We start from the raw sequence: 19,979 nt of genomic DNA, 5'->3' as shown, positions 1-19,979 counted from the left end.
CAGGCAAGCACACATGAGCCACAAGACCCCCAAAACGGTAAGTAACCGCAGGGGAAATCAGTGTTCCAGGACAATATTGTACCGGGGCTGGGGGGAGAGAGAGAGAGAGAGAGAGAGTGTGTGTGTTCGTGTTCATTCCTGTCCCCACACTTTCCACAGGCTGCGTTCATTATGGAAGATATCTCGCTGCTGAGGGTGAGTAGAAAATCAAGGGAGGGTCTTCTCCAAGCCTGCGGCTTCCACCCCAGCCCCTATGCAGCTCGCCTGTGTGCAGCAATGGTGTCCCCTCACATTACAGCAGAGTGGTGTGGGAAAGTTACCGTTAATGGGGCAAGAAACAAAGCAGCTCTGCCAAAGAGCCTGCGGCAGCGGGTTGCCCAGTATCTCCATGAGAGTTTCGTGGAGATCTCTGAGGGAGATGACTGGGAAGTGAGAGAGTCAATCAACACCCTGTTCCACTGCTCAGTCTAGGCATGTGATGGTACATGCTTCATACAGACACAAGCCTAGTTTCTGCAACCCTCCTGCCCCCAACAACTCGCTTCAGTGATTCCCAAAATAAAAGCCATTTACCAGGGCCTCCTCTCCTGTTTGTGCTTCGCCAAGCTCTGACAGCTGTACTGGCTAGCCTCCTCCAAGTTAGAGAATTGCTCCTGGCTGCATGCATCACTGATCTTCGAGTCATCCTGCCTCTGGCTCCCTCTCCTTCTCCACATCCTCATCCAAGATGTCCTCTTCCTGGCTCAGTCCACTCTTGACTGGCTGCAAGCCACCAAAGTATACACAGTCGCCTTCGCAGTGGAGGTGGGATCGCCACTGAATATCGCATCCAGGTCTTTGTAGAACCAGCAGCTCGTGGGTGCAGCACTGGAGCAGTGGTTTGCCTCCCACGCTTTGTGGTAAGCGTTCCGCAGCTCCTTCACTTTGACCCTGTACTGCAGTGTGTCCCAGTCATGGCCCCTTTCTGTCATGCATTGTGAAACCTGTCCATAGGTATCATAATTCCTATGGCTGGAGCACAGCTGGGACTGGACAGCCTCCTCTCCCTAATGCTGATGAGGTCCAGCAGCTCAGCATTGCTCCAAGGGGGGGATTGCCTGCTGCGTGGAACAGGCATAGTCATCTGGAAAGATGCGCTGAGACCACTGCACATGTCACCAAGCAAATAGGAAGGGTCTTTAAATATTCCCAAGGAACTTGAGGGGTGGGGCTCACAGTTGGTGACCTAAGGGGCAGGGCAGTAGAGTTCAAATCGATGACCAAAGAGGCGAGAACAGGTATTGTGGGACACCTCCTGGAGGCCAATCACAGACCTGTAATCGACCAAGGTGTCTACACTGGTACAGCAGTGCTGTAGCCCCGGTGCAGAAAGCTCTATGCCTCTCGTTGGGTGGTTTTTTTACAGCACTGCAGCTGTGCTGTTTCTGCGCACTCAGTGGCTCGGCAGTGTGTGCACCTCGGGAGATACAGCGCAGGAAGCTGCTTTACTGCGCAGAAACTTGCCAGCATAGGCAAGGCCTAAGAGAGCTACCAGCGGGGAGCCTGAAACCTTAAGTGGGTGCCCTTGAGGGACCATGAAGGGGGGGGATTCAGGTGCAGTTACCACGACACTGTCACAGTGATATGGAGTCTTTCACCTCTAGGTCATGGAGTTCCAGTATGGCCTGATGTGTTTTACTATTTCCAAAAAGATCAACAGCGACTGAATTCACACCATGTCCGAAACATGAAGCAGACACTCTGACTCAATCAAATTCAGATTTCAATCAGCCACATGATTCCCTGAATGCAAAAGAAACATCAAATTACAGGTAAAAAAATTCAAGCTGAATGTAAAGTGTTCAAAACAATACTTCTTCCAAGTCAACACCTACATCCGAGATAGTGCAAAATTTCATTCAAAAGCAGGCTTAATGCTTTGCTCAATGCTTTGTAATTATATAGCACATTCCAGGGCTTTACAAATGTGATCTAAGTGAAAAGATGAATAAAAGTCTTCCCTGAAATTTAGTTATACATGTTCCCATAAAGACAGCACCTATTCAAATGTTCTGAACACAGTGTTAGAACAGTGGCCAGAGAATGAAATATTTTGAAAACCAAAATATGTGGGTGATCAGGGAGCCAAGACAGCAGGTGGGCCTGTGAGAGGATGTTCCTTACAAAGTACTCTGTAGATTGAAACAGCGGAAAGGGGCTGTAGGCTAATATGACTGGTCTCTTAAAAAAAAAAATCCCTCCAAAAAGTTCCAACACGTATCGTCAGGACAGCTACACTAGATTCCTTTTCAAGTTATGGCAGTGCATTTTTCCCCCCATTTGCCTTGGCTCATTACACACTCTCACTAGTTTAAAGGCAACTTATATTGCATAATAATGGAAGTGTATTGCAAATATTAAAATGCAATTGCATGTTGTCATCTAGAACTCTTCCAACAGAAGTTTAACAGGACTTCAGGAGTGATGTTGCCCTACACACATGGGATAGTGTAATTTTACAAGACTTGAGGTGTTTTAAAAGTGTGCTCTACTCTACCTTTTATTTAGCCAATTCGACACTGTTAGTTTATCCAAAACAAACCTAATATAAGGAATTAATCCCAGAACCTCTTCCTGTGAGATCATGAAAATCTGGAAAGCTGCTATTAAAAATGTCTCCTAGGCAGACTAAATAAGCAATTAAACTAAAACAAAATTAATGGAATGTTACAGCAACTCACCCAAGTGATCTAGGGTTACAAGGCAAGTCATCCAGCATATGTCCATTCTGAGCTCTTATCTTCAGGGTTTCACCTTTCAGCCATTTTACTTTATAGTAAACTAAAGTGCATGCACACTTTTTAAAAGGACAAAAGTTGATTGTTTTTGAATTTGCTAATTTCAATAATCCACTCCTTTAGTGGATTCCTAGAATTTGCTGATTGCATTAAAGAGGTGAATGACCTGAACATTGGGCAATGAATGAACACTAGTTATCTCTGAATTCTGTTGGTCATTTAGCAGTCAGCCAGGTTCAGTTTTAGTAACCAGTGCAGAGATCAATACAGTATGTACATCAGAACTAAGGATATTTTACCCTGCACCACTGATGTCAATGGAAGTTTTGCCACTCTTATCTAAAGGGTGCAGAATCAGGCAGTAAACACTAATTCTGTTGACATTTCTCTGCTTATCAATCTGCAGCATGTAATGAATCTGTACTGGGTTTTTAGACAGATTTTTTCCCATGTTTGATTTTAAAGGATTTCATATTAGCGAGAGAGCTCACGTAACAACCAGTTATGATTAGAAGAGGTGAAAGAGAGATCTAGAAAAATCCCATTTCTAAACTACAAGAACAAGATACACAGTGTAAACTTTCAAGCCTTCTCCAGCTGCATAAGAGAGACTGCATTCACCCCACAAATCTGCATGTCAACTCTCCAACAAATTGAAATGAGCATGTTAGTAGATGTAGCACTGGTTATTATGCACCCTCTTTACAGGAATTTTGGTACAGTGCATTAGGCCCAAATCACTAGGCAAGAGACTCCAATCTACATGGCAGAGCTGCATTGAGTCCTAAAGCAAACTGAATTACTTGGTAACTTTATTTCCTCACCACTGATGGTTATCTAGTCACTAGTTATACAAAATATGCCATATTAAAGTAGATTTGTGCCCTCTATAGCAGAGGGAGCAGAGAGGAAGGAGCCTCTTTGGGGTGACTAACGGGAGTGGGAAAGAATCCGCTGACTGTCCATGTGGGAATGAATGATACGGCTAGATTCTCGGTAGAACGTATCAAGGGAGACTATGACAGGGTGGGGAAGACACTTAAGGAAATTGAGGCTCCGGTGATCTTCAGTGGGATTCTGCCTGTTCCTAGAGAAGGGCAACAAAGGTGTGACAAGATTATGGCGATCAACAGATGGCTCAGGCAGGGGTGCTATAAGGAGGGTTTGGGGATGTATGGCCACTGGGAGGCATTCATGGACAGAGGACTGTTCTCTCACGATGGACTTCACCTGAGTAGGGAGGGAAATAGACTTCTAGGATGGAGGCTGGCACAACTGATTAAGAGAGCTTTAAACTAGGAACTCGGGGGAGACGTCCAGGTAATCGCCACGCCAGATTTTAAACACTGAGAGGGAAGAAAACGAAGCAAGAAAGGATACCCTTGTGGGCAGGAGAATGGACATACGGAGGAAGGGTTCTGTAGATACAACTCTAATAGGTGATACTGGTGGTAGAATGTCTGGGCCTAATCAGGTAAGAATGTGAGTGAAGCCAAAGAGCAAGAATTAAGATGTTTGTACACCAGTGTGAGGAGCCTAGGTAAGAAAATGGAGGAACTAGAGCTACTGGTGCAGGAAGTGAAACTGGATATTATAGGGATAACGGAAACATGGTGGGATAGTAGTCATGACTGGAGTGCAGGTATTGAAGGCCATGTGCTGTTTAGGAAAGAACAGAAATAAAGGCAAAGGTGGTGGAGTAGCATTGTATATCGATGACGAAGTAGACTGTAAAGAAATAAGAAGGGATGGAATGGACAAGAGTCTCTCTGGGCAAAAAATCACACTGGGGAAGAAAACTACTAGAGCCTCCCCTGAGACAGGGCTTGGGGTGCGTTACAGACCACCAGGATCTGATCTGGATATGGATAGAGACCTCTTTAATGTTTTTAATGAAGTAAATACTAATGGGAATTGTGTGATCATGGGACACTAACTTCCCACATATAGACTGGAGAACAAGTGCTAGTAACAATAAGAGGGCTCAGATTTTCCTAGATGCGATAGCTGATGGATTCCGTCACCAAGTAGTTGAGGAACCAACAAGAGGAGATGCCATGTTAGATTTGGTTTTGGTGAGTAGTGAGGACCTCATAGAAGACATGGTTGTAGGGGACAACCTTGGTTCAAGTGATCATGAGCTAATTCAGTTTAAAGTAAATGGAATTAAACAAAAATAGGTCTGGGATTATGGTTTTTGATTTCAAAAGGGCTAACTTTAAAGAATTAAGGAAATTAGTTAGGGAAGTGGATTGGACTGAAGAACTTGGGGATCTAAAGGCAGAGGAAGCCTGGAATTACTTCAAGTCAAAGTTGCAAAAACTATCAGAAGCCTGCATCCCAAGAAAGGGGAAAAAATCATAGGCAGGAGTTGTAGACCAAACATCTCAGAGAGATGATTAAGAAAAAGCAGAAAGCCTACAAGGAGTGGAAGATGGGAGGGATCAGCAAGGAAAGCTACCTTATTGAGGTTAGAACATGTAGGGATAAAGTGAGAAAGGCCAAAAACCATGTAGAGTTGGACCTTGCATAGGGAATTAAAACCAATAGTAAAAGATTCTATAGCCATATAAAGAAGAAGAAAACAAAGAAAGAAGAAGTGGGACAGCTAAACACTGAGGATGGAATGAAGGTTAAGGATAATCTAGGCATGGCCGAATATCTAAATAAATACTTTGCCTCAGTCTTTAATAAGGCTAATGAGGAGCTTAGAGATAATGGAAGGATGACAAATGGGAATGAGGATATGGAGGTAGATATTACCACATCCGAGGTAGAAGCCAAACTTGAACAGCTTAATGGGACAAAATCAGGGGGCCCAGATAATCTTCATCCAAGAATATTAAAGGAACTGGCACATGAAATTGCAAGCCTATTAGTAAGAATTTGAAATGAATCTGTAAACTCAGGGGTTGTATCGTATGACTGGAGAATTGCTAACACAGTTCCTATCTTTAGAAAGGAAAAAAAGTGATCCAGGCAACTACAGGCCTGTCAATTTGACATCTGTGGTATGCAAGGTCTTGGAAAAAATTTGAAGGAACAAGTAGTCAAGGACTTTGAGGTCAATGGTAACTGGGACAAAATACAACATGGTTCTACAAAAGATAGATCATGTCAAACCAACCTGATCTCCTTCTTTGAGAAGGTAACATTTTTTAGACAAAGGAAACGCAGTGGATCTAATTTAACGCATTTGATACAGTTTCACATGGGGAATTATTAGTTAAATTGGAAAAAATGGGGATCAATATGAAAATTCAAAGGTGGATAAGGAACTGGCTAAAGAGGAGACTACAACGGGTAGTATTGAAAGGTGAATTGTCAGGCTGGAAGGAGGTTACTAGTGGAGTTCCTCAGGGATTGGTTTTGGGACCAATTTTATTTAACCTTTTTATTGCTTACCTTGGCACAAAGAGTGGGAATGTGCTAATAAAGTTTGCGGATGACACAAAGCTGGGAGGTATTGGTAACACAGAGAAGGAACGGGATATCATACAGGAAGATGTGAATGACCTTGTAAACTGGAGTAATAGTAATAGGATGAAATTTAAGTGAAAAGTGCAAGGTCACGCATTTAGGGATTAACAACAAGAACTATTGTTATTAGATGGGGAGGCATCAGCTGGAAGTAACAGAGGAGGAGAAGGACCTCGGAGTATTGGTTGATCACAGGATGACTATGAACTGCCAATGGATATGGCCGTGAAAAAATCTAATGCGGTCTTCGGATGCATCAGGGGAGGTACTTCCAGGAGAGATAAGGAGGTGTTAGTACCGTTATACAAGGCACTGGTCAGACCTCATCTGGAATACTGTGTGCAGTTCTGCTCTGCCATGTTTAAGAAGGATGAATTCAAACTGGAACAGGTTCAGAGAAGGGCTACTAGGATGATCCGAGGAATGGAAAACCTGTCTTATGAAAGGAGACTCAAAGAGCTTGGCTTGTTTAGCCTAACCAAAAGAAGGCTGAGGGGGGATCTGATTGCTCTCTATAAATATATCAGAGGAATAAATACCGGGGGGGAGGGGCGATTATTTAAGCTCAGTACCAATGTGGACACAAGAACAAATGGATATAAACTGTCAGGAAGTTTAGACTTGAAATAAGATGAAGGTTTCTAACCATCAGAGGAGTGAAGTTCTGGAACAGCCTTCCAAGGGGAGTAGTGGGGGTAAAAGACACATCTGGCTTCAAGACTAAGCTTAATAAGTTTATGGAGGGGATGGTATAATTGGATAGTCTAATTTTGGCAATTTGTCTTTACTAATGGTAAATATGCCCAATGGCTTGTGATGGGATGTTAGATGGGAAGGGATCTGAGTTACTACAGAGAATTCTTTCCTGGGCGTCTGGCTGGTGAGTCTTGCCCACATGCTCAGGGTTTAACTGATCACCAGATTTGGGGCTGGGAAGGAATTTTCCTCCAGGGCCTCTTCCCTGGAGGTTTTTCGCCTTCCTCTGCAGCGTGGGGCATGGGTCACTTACTGGAAGATTCTCTGCACTATGAAGTCTTTAAACCGTGATTTGAGGACTTCAATGGCTCAGACACAGGTTTGATACAGGAGTGGGTGGGTGAGATTCTGTGGCCTGCATTGTGCAGGAGGTCAGACTTTAGATGATCATAATGGTCCCTTCTGACCTTTAAGTCTATGATTCTATGACTAACTAGTGCAGCAGGGGCCACACAGTGGCATGAGAGGTAGTAAGAGTGCAAGCACTACCTTGGGAGGAGGAAGGGAGGCTTGCAGGAAGCGTTACTTGCTATCCAGAGTACTTCACTACTCTGGCAGGCCTTAGGAGCCATATATGGCTGTTATGCAGCTTTGAAGCCCTGCCCAGAAGAACTGCATGAAAGGGAACCCAGCAGCCATGCACTAAACCGCACAACTGTGCCTCTCTAGGTCAGGGTGACCAGATAGCAATCGTGAAAAATCAGGACGGGGGTGTGGGGGTAATAGGCATCTATATAAGAAAAAAACCCAAATATGAGGGCTGTTCCTATAAAATCAGGACATCTACTCACCCTACTCTGGGTCAAGGAGCCCTAAATAAGAAGTACTCTCTCTTAGACATCTCTCCTCACATACTACATCAGCCCTTCTCCCCCTGCCTCTAGGGGCTTGTCTACACAGGAAACTTATACTGGTATAAATAACTGCTATAGTTATACCAGTATAACTCTCACTTGGACATTCTTATTCCAACATAAGTGTGTCTTTTTTCTGTTCACTTTATGTAACTTTGGCCAAAGTTTAAGCTAAATCAAAAAAGCTACCTGTTCTGGAATAAGGTTGTCCACAAGGGCAGTTATACCGGTGTAACTGGTAAACTGCCCTGTGTACATGCGCTCTAGGAGATGGTTCTTGCTGTTCTGAACCATCCAGGATCTCTCTCTCTGTCTCATGCTCTGTCCTTTAGGGCTGCACTTCTGGAAAAGCACTGAACTACCCCTTGTGGTAAAAACATGCAGGAAAGAAAGTGAAATGGATGGACAAGTCAAGGAACTGGAAGGCGTTATTTTTGTGGAATGTGTGGCAAAGAGGTTTAGGCAAAATGGTAAATTATATGGGCATTTGCACAGCAGAATAACTGTTACATATAGGGTACTAACAATTGTAGCATCTCATAGACTCATAGGTCAGAAGGGACCAATCTGATCATCTAGTCTGACCTCCTGCACAAGGCAGGCCACAGAACCCCACCCATCCAATTTTATACAACTCCTATCCCAGGACCGAGTTATTGAAATCCTCAAAAATGGTTTGAAGACCTCAAGCTGCAGAGACACCACCAGCAAGCGACCCGTGCCCCACGCTGCAGGGGAAGGCGAAAAACCTCCAGGGCACCTGCCAATCCGCCCTGGAGGAAAATTCCTTCCCGACCCCAAATATGGCGATCAGCTAAACCCTGAGCATGTGGGCAAGAGTCACCAGCCAGCACCCAAGAAGGAGTTCTCCGCAGCAACTCAGTACCCATCGCATGCAACATCTCCCCGCAGACCACTGAGCAGACCTGTCTGGTGGTAATTCAAGATCAATTGTCCAAATTAACGATCCTATCATAACATCCCCTCCATATACTTATCAAGCTTTGTCTTAAAGCCAGGAAAGTCTTTTGCCCCTACTACTTCCCTCGGAAGGCTATTCCAGAACTTCACTCCCCTAATGGTCAGAAACCTTCGTCTAATTTCAAGTCTAAACTTCCTAATATCCAGTTTATACCCATTCGTCCTCGTGGCTACATTAGTACTAAGCTTAAATAATTCCTCTCCCTCCCTAACGTTAACCCCCTTGATATATTTATATAGTGCGAGCATATCCCCCCTCAGCCTTCTTTTGGCCAGGCTAAACAAGCCAAGCTCTTTGAGTCTCCTTTCATAAGGCAGTTTTTCCATTCCTCGGATCATCCTCGTAGCCCGTCTCTGAACCTGTTCCAGTTTGAATTCATCCTTCTTGAACATGGGACACCAGAACTGCACACAGTATTCCAGATGGGGTCTCACCAACGCCGTATACAACGGTACTAACACCTCCTTATCCTTGCAGGAAATATCCCGCCTGATGCATCCCAAAATCGCATTTGCTTTTTTAACAGCCGTATCACATTGGCGACTCATAGTCATCCTGCTATCAACCAGTACCCCAAGGTCCTTCTCTTCCTCCGTCGCTTCCAACTGATGTGCCCCCAACGTATATCCAAAATTCTTATTATTAATTCCTAAATGCATGACCTTGCACTTTTCACTGTTGTATTTCATCCTATTCCTATTACTCCAGTTTACAAGGTGGTTCAGATCTTCTTGAATAGTATCCCTGTCCTTCTCCGTGTTAGCAATACCCCCCAGCTTCGTGTCATCCGCGAACTTTATTAGCACATTCCCGCTCTTTGTGCCAAGGTCAGTAATAAAAAGGTTAAATAAGATCGGTCCCAAAACCGATCCTTGAGGGACTCCACTGGTGACCTCCTTCCAGTCCGACAGTTCATCTCTATGATGATACTACACCCAAGTTATCTTTCATAGTAAACTGCAAGAAAAGTCGTTTACACAGAGTTAAGGTTGCCCGGTGATAGCGCATGCCCTTCCAGAACGGCAAGTTTAGCAGAACTCAACCTTCTAAAGACCAGGGGCTACATAGTTAAGGTAAATGCCCATGCACCTGAACACCACCCTCTTCAAGCAATGCCCCAAAATATGCCCATAAAACACACTCACTCCCACTTTGTTACAGTGAAAAGGCAGACAGGCATGACCTGCACTTGCCCTATGCTCGAACAGAGAGCCTGCTCCCCCTGATCAAATAGCACACTTGTAAAATTTAACAACCACTAGACCTCAGGATACCCCCTAAACCTGTAATTTCCCCTGCTCATCATTAAAGCCACAGACTGCTCACTTATATCACCTTACTACTGAGGATACCTATGGCAAGACCACCCCAGTGCCCTGCTATTGACACAGCCTACATAATTCTGTACTGAAATGATGCAGACTGGAACCTCAAGGTACATATAAACCTTTTCTCTTTGATAACACACAAAGGGGGGACGACTCAAACCCAGATCTCCTCATATCACAATCACAGCTCTTCCAAGCTGCTTCAACTTATTTCTCCACCATTCAACAGCTACATCTAACACAGTGATACAGCCAGAGTGTGTGCAGAGAATTACTCGTGGCTATTGCCTGCACCAGGCAGGAAGAGTTAACTATGTGGGCGTTTACCTTAGCTCTGTATTTCCTGGTTCGCCAAAGGTTGATTTTGCTGAACTTGATGTTTTGGAAGGGCATGAACTATCACTGGGCAACCTTAAATCTGTGGTAATGAAGTTTTCTGCTATTTAATTTGCTAGTTTTTTAAAGAGAAAAAGAAATGTTTGTCAGTGGGCATTAACGGTCATTTAGACAGTTGTGGTTCTCATTGAGGCTTGCAGTGGATATGCTACCTCAGATATGCTATGGCTAGGCAATCATCAAGAAGACTTAGCTTTTATACAGTGCTTTTCATCAGCAGATTTCAAAGAATATTACTTGAATTCACCCCCCAAAACAAACAGAAATCTGGAGCCGGCCCCGCTCAAGGCTACACAAAATAAATTCCCCCTCTTGCTCCTGAGTGCGGTGGTCCCTTTAAGGTCAGGGCTTGTGCACACTGGCAGCTGAGTTGCAGGAAGATTACGCTACAAATATTCTGCAACCATATGATCACCATCCTTGAAGCACCTATTGAGTGATTAACTGACATGGCTGCAGTTCCCAGAACTGTCTACCCAGCACTTCTCAAAATACCAGATTCACTTCAGTTTGCCCCTCCTGCCTCCAAACGTGTAAGTTACAACATTGATCCCATCACCACCGGTACTGATACTTATCCGACATTAAATGTCTATCACAGGAAATTTTAAAGAATCCTAGCATGGCTTAGTCCACGGCTCATCAATGGTTCTGAGCAGTGTGAAGTGACATGCATGTCGATACACCTCATGGAGATATATAATCAATAACTAGAAGTATGCGACTCTATTGCCCTGTCCTCCACAAGCATTTGGGAGGGACTGAGCAAATTTCAATTTCAGTCATAACCATAATAAAATGACCAGCTATGTTTTAAACATCAAAAATCCTGCCTGTTTTGAAGTACTGCCAATGTGTGACAACTCCGTCTATGCAGCCCAAAATGCTTTCCTTCATTTTGCTACTTCCTGTTTACACAAGCTCTGAAACACAAAAATCCTCCCATTGCTTGCTATAAGGAGATGGAAAAGCTGTATGCAAATGCTAACAGTAATATACTTGGTCAACATCACAGGACACTTGCTCCAGGAACCACAAGAGTGAATTATCGAAAAATGCAACAACAGTGACTGAGTCCTTTCCTGTCTACCTCAAGACAAACATACATGTAATTCATTTGTAATACATTATCCCACAAAGCCAGACTGACAAACAAAGCATACATCACAAAGATCTCTCTTATCTTTCAAATAAGTACCATCCCACCTAAGCCAAGAGAGAGCAGCTGAACGGCTCCCTCTTTATCTACTCCATAAATCAACTCTTTAAAGGATCAGCAGGGTAAGTGCAGCCATGTTGGCTCTGGGGTCCTGAACGAAATCTAATTTGGGTTTTTCTAATATTCTGCCTCCCTAAATTCCCATCCCAAGCCATTTCAGTTAGTTAGATATATTTATTTTTGCTTTCCACCTTAAACCGATGCATTCTATCAAGAGGTAGCTGCATTTCAGAGAAACATTTTATGAAGTGGCTTTAGATCCTTTGGGATGAAAAGTGGTACATAAATGTAAAATAGTTTCTTGCCTTACTGGTTACTTATTAGTCACGCTGGTCTTAATTCTGATTACTGTCTAGGCATTGACCAGCTATGCCTTGCTCATGGCTCGAAGTTAATATTACAATGTCACTTACATTAGGATTGTACCCCTATGTGTTACTGGATTGTTAATTAACTGTTTATGGCTACCATAAATTAAAAACATGTAAAGTAATATTAGTGTCACCTGGCACCACTGCCTCCTCCCATGGCCAAACACCTGACATGGTAGACTGGCTTTCATTGCACAGCAGTCCAGCCATTCTCAGTTCCCTGATCTCCTGGCTGGTAAAGTACAAGTATGCCCCAGCCGCACACAATTCTCTATATGTAATGACTGCTATTTTAATGCTGATATCCTAGCAGCCATACTTGCCATCTCTGAGCCCATCATGTAACAGGTGTTCCTCCAAAATTCTGGACAAAGGAAGAATTTTCTTGGCAGTATGCGCATGTCTCTGGAATTTGGTCCCACCAGAAATGTGTTTAAGGAACATCCTAGACAAATTTAGAAAAAGCTGAAAGACAGAGAACTAGTAATTATCTATTGACTCTGAAACGGCCACATGAGACAGTCTTTAGACGAGACCACTTCAGGAAGAATAAAAATAAATGAAAAATAAAGAATCCTCTGCTATTCCAGAGTTTATTTGTTGATCTCTTAAAAGCCATCAGTCCCTCTCTTTTCACTTCTCCATTAACTGCATAAACACGTGTCTCTCAACTTCATTTTCTTCACCTCCTTTGACTGGAGTGATGCCATTTCATGTTTCCTTACCTTTGAGAAATGGGAGTTTTATTAACAACCTACATTTGTCTCATGTTCAGCTTAGTTTACCAGAAAAGATCCAACCACAAAAATTCATCTCACTTCTCATGTAACCTGCAGAGGGTATCATAGCAAGTGAAACAGTCCCCATTTAAACAGCATTTAGAAGAGATTTTAGCTCATTTCTAGCAATGAATTCTCATGTGTACATTAAACTTCCCATCACAATAGTTCCTTGGGACCTAGGACTAGCAGTAATAAAGCACTCGATACAAGTCTAACAACAACGTGAAGACAAAATCCAAAGATCATGTCCCCAAACATCTGACTGACATCTTAGAAGGGTTAGCATGAGATGTATACTTCAAAAGCAAGTTACTCTAGCACAAAAATCTACTTAAAAGGCAGAGAATAAAGGATTACCCTAGCTGATACAGCAAGACATATTCCCCAATCCTATAAACCTATTCACTTTGATCTCTATTAAGAGTCAACAAGAAGTCAAACTTCAGATTTACAAGACTATATATAGGCACTCATCACCCTGTATAAACACATTAAGATCAAGAAATCAAAGGTTAGGAAGTTGGTGAACTCAAACTGCCTATGCAGCCAGTCCCAGTATCTCTCCCTCTCCCCATCAGCTCTCAGCCCGCCCCCTCCTGAGTTCTTGTCTAATCCACTTCTTTCACCCTTATCTTCGCTCAGCCTTTGTCCCCTCTGTATTTCAGTCAGGAGGATTCCTCCTCATATACCATGCTGCCAGGTGCCAGCAGACAGAGCAAGAGATACTCTCCAGGCTTTCCATTTGTATGTGCAGTGCCATAGGAGCCCACAGCAACTAGGCCCAGATCAACCCCTGGATAAGAACATAAGAGCATAAGAACGGCCGCACCAGGTCAGACCAAAGGTCCATCTATTCCAGTATCTGTCTACCAACAGTGGCCAATGTCATGTGACCCAGAGGGAGTGAACCTAACAGGCAATGATCAAGTGATCTATCTCCTGCCATCCATCCCCACCCTCTGACAAACAGAGGTTAGGGACACCATTCCTTACCCATCCTGGCTAATAGCCATTAATGGATTTAACCTCCATTAATTTATCCAGTTCTCTTTTGAACCTTGTTATAGTCCTAGCCTTCACAACCTCCTCAGGCAAGGAGTTCCACAAGTTGACTGCGCGCTGCATGAAGAAGAACTTCCTTTTATTTGTTTTAAACCTGCTGCCCGTTAATTTTATTTGATGACCCTTAGTTCTTATATTAAAATGGATGGAGCATGCTCAGTACTGAATAGTCGAAGAATTTAGCTGCCAAGCTCACAAGGCTCTTGAGCATCTGCAGATTTTTTCAAAATCTCACCACTTGGACAAATTTGGTCTTTTATTTTTTTTTTTTATGTGAACAGCAAAAAAAATCCCTGACCCAGGGGAAGGGGGAGGGAGCCAGCACCACATCATCCCTGCTCCACAGCATGGGGGCACTGGAGCTTCTGTTAAACCCTTGTAAAAAAAATGTTTTTGAACGTGGGCAACAAAATGTATTCTGCCCTAATCTCGTTCTCCAAAGTCGCTGACCATTTTTTCTGAAACTTTCCAAAAAAATTCAGCCTGAGGCAGACACCCAGCAGGGGAAATTTCAGCCTAAACAGTTAAAAAGTTATAAGAAACTATAAATAGGGTCTTCTAATGGGAAGTGTCGGGTAATTAACTACAGGCAGCACTACTAGCTCAATACAACACAATTTGGATGGTGTTTCTATAGTACTACTGATTATTCATTGACAAGTCAACAGCTACCAATTTAAATCTATTAGAAAAAGTGTTTTTTCAATCAAATAGTCAAAAAACTTTTGCTGGGACTCAGAAGAGAAAACACAGTACCTAGCGCTTTCACAGCAATTTGCCGGGTTAGTGGTGGAGGGATGTTGATGCAAACCAAATCTACATCCTGATGCAGCAAGATATCATCAGTCCGACTTGTATAGAACTCAATGTTCATTTCCTCTGCCAGCTGCTTTGCTTCCTCTTCAGTCTTCCCCCAAAGTGCTTTGATGGAGAAACCCTCTGCTCTCAACAAAGGTACCAGTACCCGGGCAGAGCTGCCAGTCCCAAAAACGCCCACTCCAGGAAGCATTTTCATTGCGTGTTCACTCAAGCCTGAGTGTTCATACGTAGACCACCAGCATAAGGTTTAGCTCCTCAGCCTTCCATCTCAACCACAGCTCCTAAAACAGCAAAAGTTACAGTTGGGTATTACCAAAGGGTACATTTTTACATCAAATGCATTCACTACTGAATGTTAGCGTCTATCATTTTGGTGTCATATGCAAAATGCTGGGAGACTCACTCAAGGGGATTAGCTTACAGCGCTGGGGCACTGTTTACACTGGCGCTTTACAGCGCTGTAACTTGCTGCGCTCAGGGGGGTGTTTTTTCACACCCCTGAGCGAGAAAGTTGCAGTGCTGTAAAGCGCCAGTGTAGCCAAGGCCAAAGCCTGAGGCAGTGCAAAGGCAGCAACCTTCCATATGAAGAGTTAAAGAAAGGGTCAGCTCCAGGCACCAACTCAGCAAGCTGGTGTTTGGGGAAGCACGTCGGGCTCTTCAGCGGCAATTTGGTGGCAGGTCTCTCGGAGGGAAGGACTTGCCACTGAAGAAGAAAGCAGCCCATTGGAGCGGCCGCAGATCGCGACCGCAGCTTCCCCCCGAACTCCGCTGCTTGGGACGGCAAAAACCCTGGAGCTGGCCCTGGTTAAAGGGAAGCACTACTGCAAAGAACAAAAAAAACCTATCAAGCTATTTAACTGTAGGGAAACTCTGTATCATCACTGCACAATAAGATTTAGTTAAAAACAAAGTTTTAACAACTAATACGATGAAAGTGTTCTCTTCAGTGAGAGGAAGGAGGAGGTGGTGTACTTAGCTTATGCTTTTATTCCTTCCCACATTTCACATTCTATGCCTGATTCATTCCATACACCACCATTAGTGCCTTGTAGCAGTCCAAATATAAATTCTTTGTGCATCTGATGCCTAGCGGATGTAATTCCCTTCTGCCCAATTCCCACATCAGCAATTGTCTAACTAAAATACCCCTCAAAGTGTCTATTAGTTATCATAGCAATATAATACTATTCACAGTGAGGGTACAGTACCTTGGTACATGTAAAAAGTACTTTAAGTTAAGCAGTGTGAAATGAAGTAAGCAGGGGGAGACATGACAATAAAATGAAGTTTCACAACTCTACTTTAACAGGAAAACTAACGGATAGTTTGTATTCCTGACGCCTACCATAAGGAAGGATGTTCCACAGCATTTGTCTATAAAAAGCTTCTTTCCATAGCAAACACTGTCTCCTCAGTGTGTTTGTTCTGCTTATGCTTTTTTACTCCAGCCAGGATTTCCCCTTATAATGTTCTCCAGTGTCACTGATAGGAAGTTTTACTAAACTTACTTGATTAGAACAGATATATAAAACTACTAGTTCAAGAAAAAATGTTCTAAGATCTCTCCCATTTATTTTTAAATAAAAAGGTATTTAATTACAAGAACTGCATGTTCCTTAGCTATAAAATTATTTTTGCTCACACACATTTAAAAAAAAAACACCTTAGTTTGCAGGTACAATAGATGAAAAATATAGCATGAGAAGCAGTTCCTATGGTATTTCTGGTTTAACATTTGCTTAAGTTACATAAAAGAAAAATGAGTTAATAACTAAATACAAATATGAAATCAAATGAAAACTTGTTACATTTCTCACCTTCAGCACTGTAAACAATTCCAGTTTGTATATAACTATGTTTTGTAAAAAGTGGCCACGCGTAATCTCTCCATATATCTTGTTTTATATGTTCATTTTTCTGTTGCTGAAATATTTAATCAGACACTATCATGTTTCAGTTATATAACCCCTAATAATTTGATCAATGGTATTTTGCAAGCCCTTTACCAGCCAATATACTTGCATTCTAAAAGATGATCGCCATCGCCAATGTACCAATGCCCATTGATATTCTTAGATGTTCTTGTCCTATTTATGGCTACATAGAGAGATTATTTGTTGCTTGGGCTCCTTAAGAGTGTTCCTTTAATAGGTTTTTATTTCCCTATAAAGTGGAAACCTATGGAAATTAAGGCTCTTACCACATCCCTCTTTCTCTAAGTGCATCAGTATGTTGACATTTTATTGATAAATAAAATATTTTAAAATTAAAATAAGAACTGTCTATAGAGAGCTGAAACTTTACTGAGCACCAGATTTTGCAACTTTTAACTCATGTTGAGAATACCTTACTCCTTGAATATCCTCACTGACTCAGTGGCACTATGGGTAGAGTATTGCTCTACTCAGTGCGTGAGTAAGGGCATCACAATCCGGCCCTTAGTGTCACTGTTAACTGAAATGCGAGACCATATTGAGTAGCACTGTTAACCCGATATTACTTCCTTCATTTCTTCTGCCCAATACCGCGTTATACCTGCTATTGCAATGAACTGACTTCTTCACCATCTATCACTGACTTACATTTTAATGTGCTTTTGCTGACCAATTTATAGAACTCTTGTGGCTTTGTCTCTAGTATTCCAACATACAAATGTGTATAAATTTCTGTTTATCTAACCTAGAATTGCCACCTTTCTAATGGCTGGTAACCAGACTCTGAGGCCTCACCCCTTTCTCCTCCTCTTCCCCCAAAGGCCCACCCCTTTCTCCGCCAATTGCCTCCATTTAAAAAACCACAAAACAAAAAAACGGACATCAGGGCTAGTCAAATGGCACCCGGACACACAAGCCAAAACCCAGACTGTCCAGGTGAAAACTGTACTGGTGGTGACCCTAAGTTAATTGGAACTAGGTTTCCTTCTCTGTGTTTAGGAAGCTTTTTTAAGGGACCACATTTCTCTTGTTCAGAGAGAGACAAAGAATGGTGGGGGAGGGAGAGGGGAGGAAGAGATAAAAGCTTTCTTCGATTATTCCTAAAACACCCTAAGGGGCCAGAGCAAGACTGTCCCTGATGACATTACAAAAAAGATACAAGAGCAAACGTGTTTCTGCCATGTTAGAAAACTATTTCCAATATTCAGCTGCCATTTTCCTTTACTCTGGCTTACACTGAACAATTCCTCTCTCTTCATGGAATTTACCTCCAGCAAACACAGATACTCGTATACAGTTACTATGTCCCCACATTTGCCAGGCATTTAGCCAATCCAGACATAATTAGTTCTTCTAATCTTTCCTGATAAAAATCAGTCCCTCCAGCTATTTAGTTAATGCCCTTCTTTGAATTTCCTCTGCCCAAACCTGTCTGTAGTATTTGAAGTGTTGTCTCACCAGAGCTACAAGAAAAGCAGCCCCCCACTCCCCATTCCGAGACACCTACAGTCCAAGCTTGGCTTTGGGGGGACTGTTATATATCCCATGGCAAATTCACATCCAACATCATGTCCATTCTTGACCTTTTTCAGAGTTACAAAGTCAAGTACATTTCTTCCTTTAAAACAGTATAGAAGGATTTACGTTTGCTTTTCTTTAAAAGCTCATTTTTGGAGAGCAACAGTCTCCTTTCTAAGCTGAAAATGGGGATGTCAAAGAGAATTGCTGACAGATCCCTAGCAATAGCAGGTCAAACAGGGGAACTGTCATGAAAAAATGTCTACAAACCCTTCTATGAGCAACAAAAAGCATTGTCCTTTTGGTAAGAGAGAAAGAGCAAAGCACCATTTATAGTGTTCCCTACACATCTTCCCCTCCTAGAAAAGCCACATTGTAAGTTAAACAGTAAATGAGACTGTAAAATTAAATGAGTCTCACTATTAACATAGCAGGTTTTTTTTTTTACAAGTTGCTAGTGCTTAGTAAGCACTCTGGAGCAAAGCCTGGGCCTCCACATATGTTCATGCAGTGCCTGCTAAAATGAGGCCTTAATCTGGCCTCTGGGTACTATATTTGGCTTTCTGACGCAAGTAAATCAGAGAAATAGCAAAGCAAGCCCAGCACCACTGAGCTTTCATTTTGCTTCAGGTGAATAAATGTTTATGGAGGCCATAAAAAGTTACCAAATATTTACCCAACGTGCTTGACATCTATTCGTTGTTCTGTGTGCTGGTACTCGTATAGTGCCATACTCCTTGGCTTCTTTTTATTGGCAGATTGCAGAGCTCACCTGCAATTGGAATTCACTCCCAGTTAATAAGCATCTAACATGAAATGGAACCCTGTCAAACAAGTCTAGTACCAAAGGACTTTGAAGGACATTTATTATGTATATAAAGATTTCATTTCACTGATAGGAAACACTTTTCACTTTCATGCTTATTTAACTTTATCAGCTAATAATGCCTTCTACCCAAATGGCAGTTTTCTATGACTGTGAAGAATGATAGTGCAACAATACACTTACATTTGGTGGGGTTGGGGCTAAAAAGCAAGTAGCAGCATGTGGTAGGAAGAATATCATAGCCTCCAGCAATTATGAAGAGACAGAGTCAAAACTACAGAGCACATGAAATGAGTCTACGAAGGCCTAAACTGCTTGACGTTAATATGATCCCAAACATACCACTTCATAAAATATTTAATTGCAGGCCCTTGCCACTCAAACTGAATTCACTGTTTTAACTCCTTTTAAGTTTTGATTTACTTTTTCTGTATTTCCTGTCCCGACAGTTCTTAGAAATCACACAGCGGTTTCTAAGGAAGTAAACTGATACGACACAGACACTAGACCCCAACATCAGTGAACAGTATTCTTGCCAGGAAGTTAAAAAAGTATGGATTGGATGAATGGACTATAAGGCAAGCTAGATTATCTGGCTCAATGGGTAGTGATCAACAGCTTGATGTCTAGTTGGCAGCCAGTATCAATTGGAGTGCCCCAGGGGTCGGTCCTGGGGCTGGTTTTGTTCAACATCTTCATCAATGATCTGGATGATAGGATGGATTGCACCCTCAGCAAGTTCACAGATGTCACTAAGCTGGGGGGAGAGGTAGGTAAGCTGGAGGCTAAGGACAGGGTCCAGAGTGACCTAGACAAATTGGAGGATTGGGCTAAAAGAAATCTGATGAGATTCAACAAAGACAAGTGTAGAGTCT

The 19,979-nt window shown here is 42.6% G+C and overlaps 1 protein-coding gene across 4 annotated transcripts in view; it reads right to left on the bottom strand.

Moving 5' to 3' along the window:
• The window catches only part of GFOD2 (glucose-fructose oxidoreductase domain containing 2), a 53,614-nt gene that overhangs the window by 16,944 nt on the left and 16,691 nt on the right, over positions 1–19,979 (bottom strand). The window contains exons 2-4 of one of the 4 annotated variants that reach the window (XM_050922426.1): positions 18,955–19,050; positions 16,644–16,749; positions 14,764–15,107 (exon numbers count right to left, since the gene is read on the bottom strand). The exons of 1 other annotated variant lie outside the window; for it this stretch is intronic. In XM_050922426.1, the coding sequence (XP_050778383.1) occupies positions 14,764–15,022 (259 nt within the window). In that variant the 5' untranslated portion in view covers positions 15,023–15,107; positions 16,644–16,749; positions 18,955–19,050. The remainder of the gene's footprint in view (positions 1–14,763; positions 15,108–16,643; positions 16,750–18,954; positions 19,051–19,979) is intronic. 2 more of the 4 variants (XM_050922428.1, XM_050922427.1) reach the window with 2 other exon arrangements.

Source organism: Gopherus flavomarginatus, chromosome 14 (assembly GCF_025201925.1).
Source record: "Gopherus flavomarginatus isolate rGopFla2 chromosome 14, rGopFla2.mat.asm, whole genome shotgun sequence".
NCBI classification, from domain to species: Eukaryota; Metazoa; Chordata; order Testudines; family Testudinidae; genus Gopherus; species Gopherus flavomarginatus.
The sequence above is the reverse complement of the archived record's forward strand: the minus strand, read 5'-3'. Positions and strand labels throughout refer to the sequence as shown.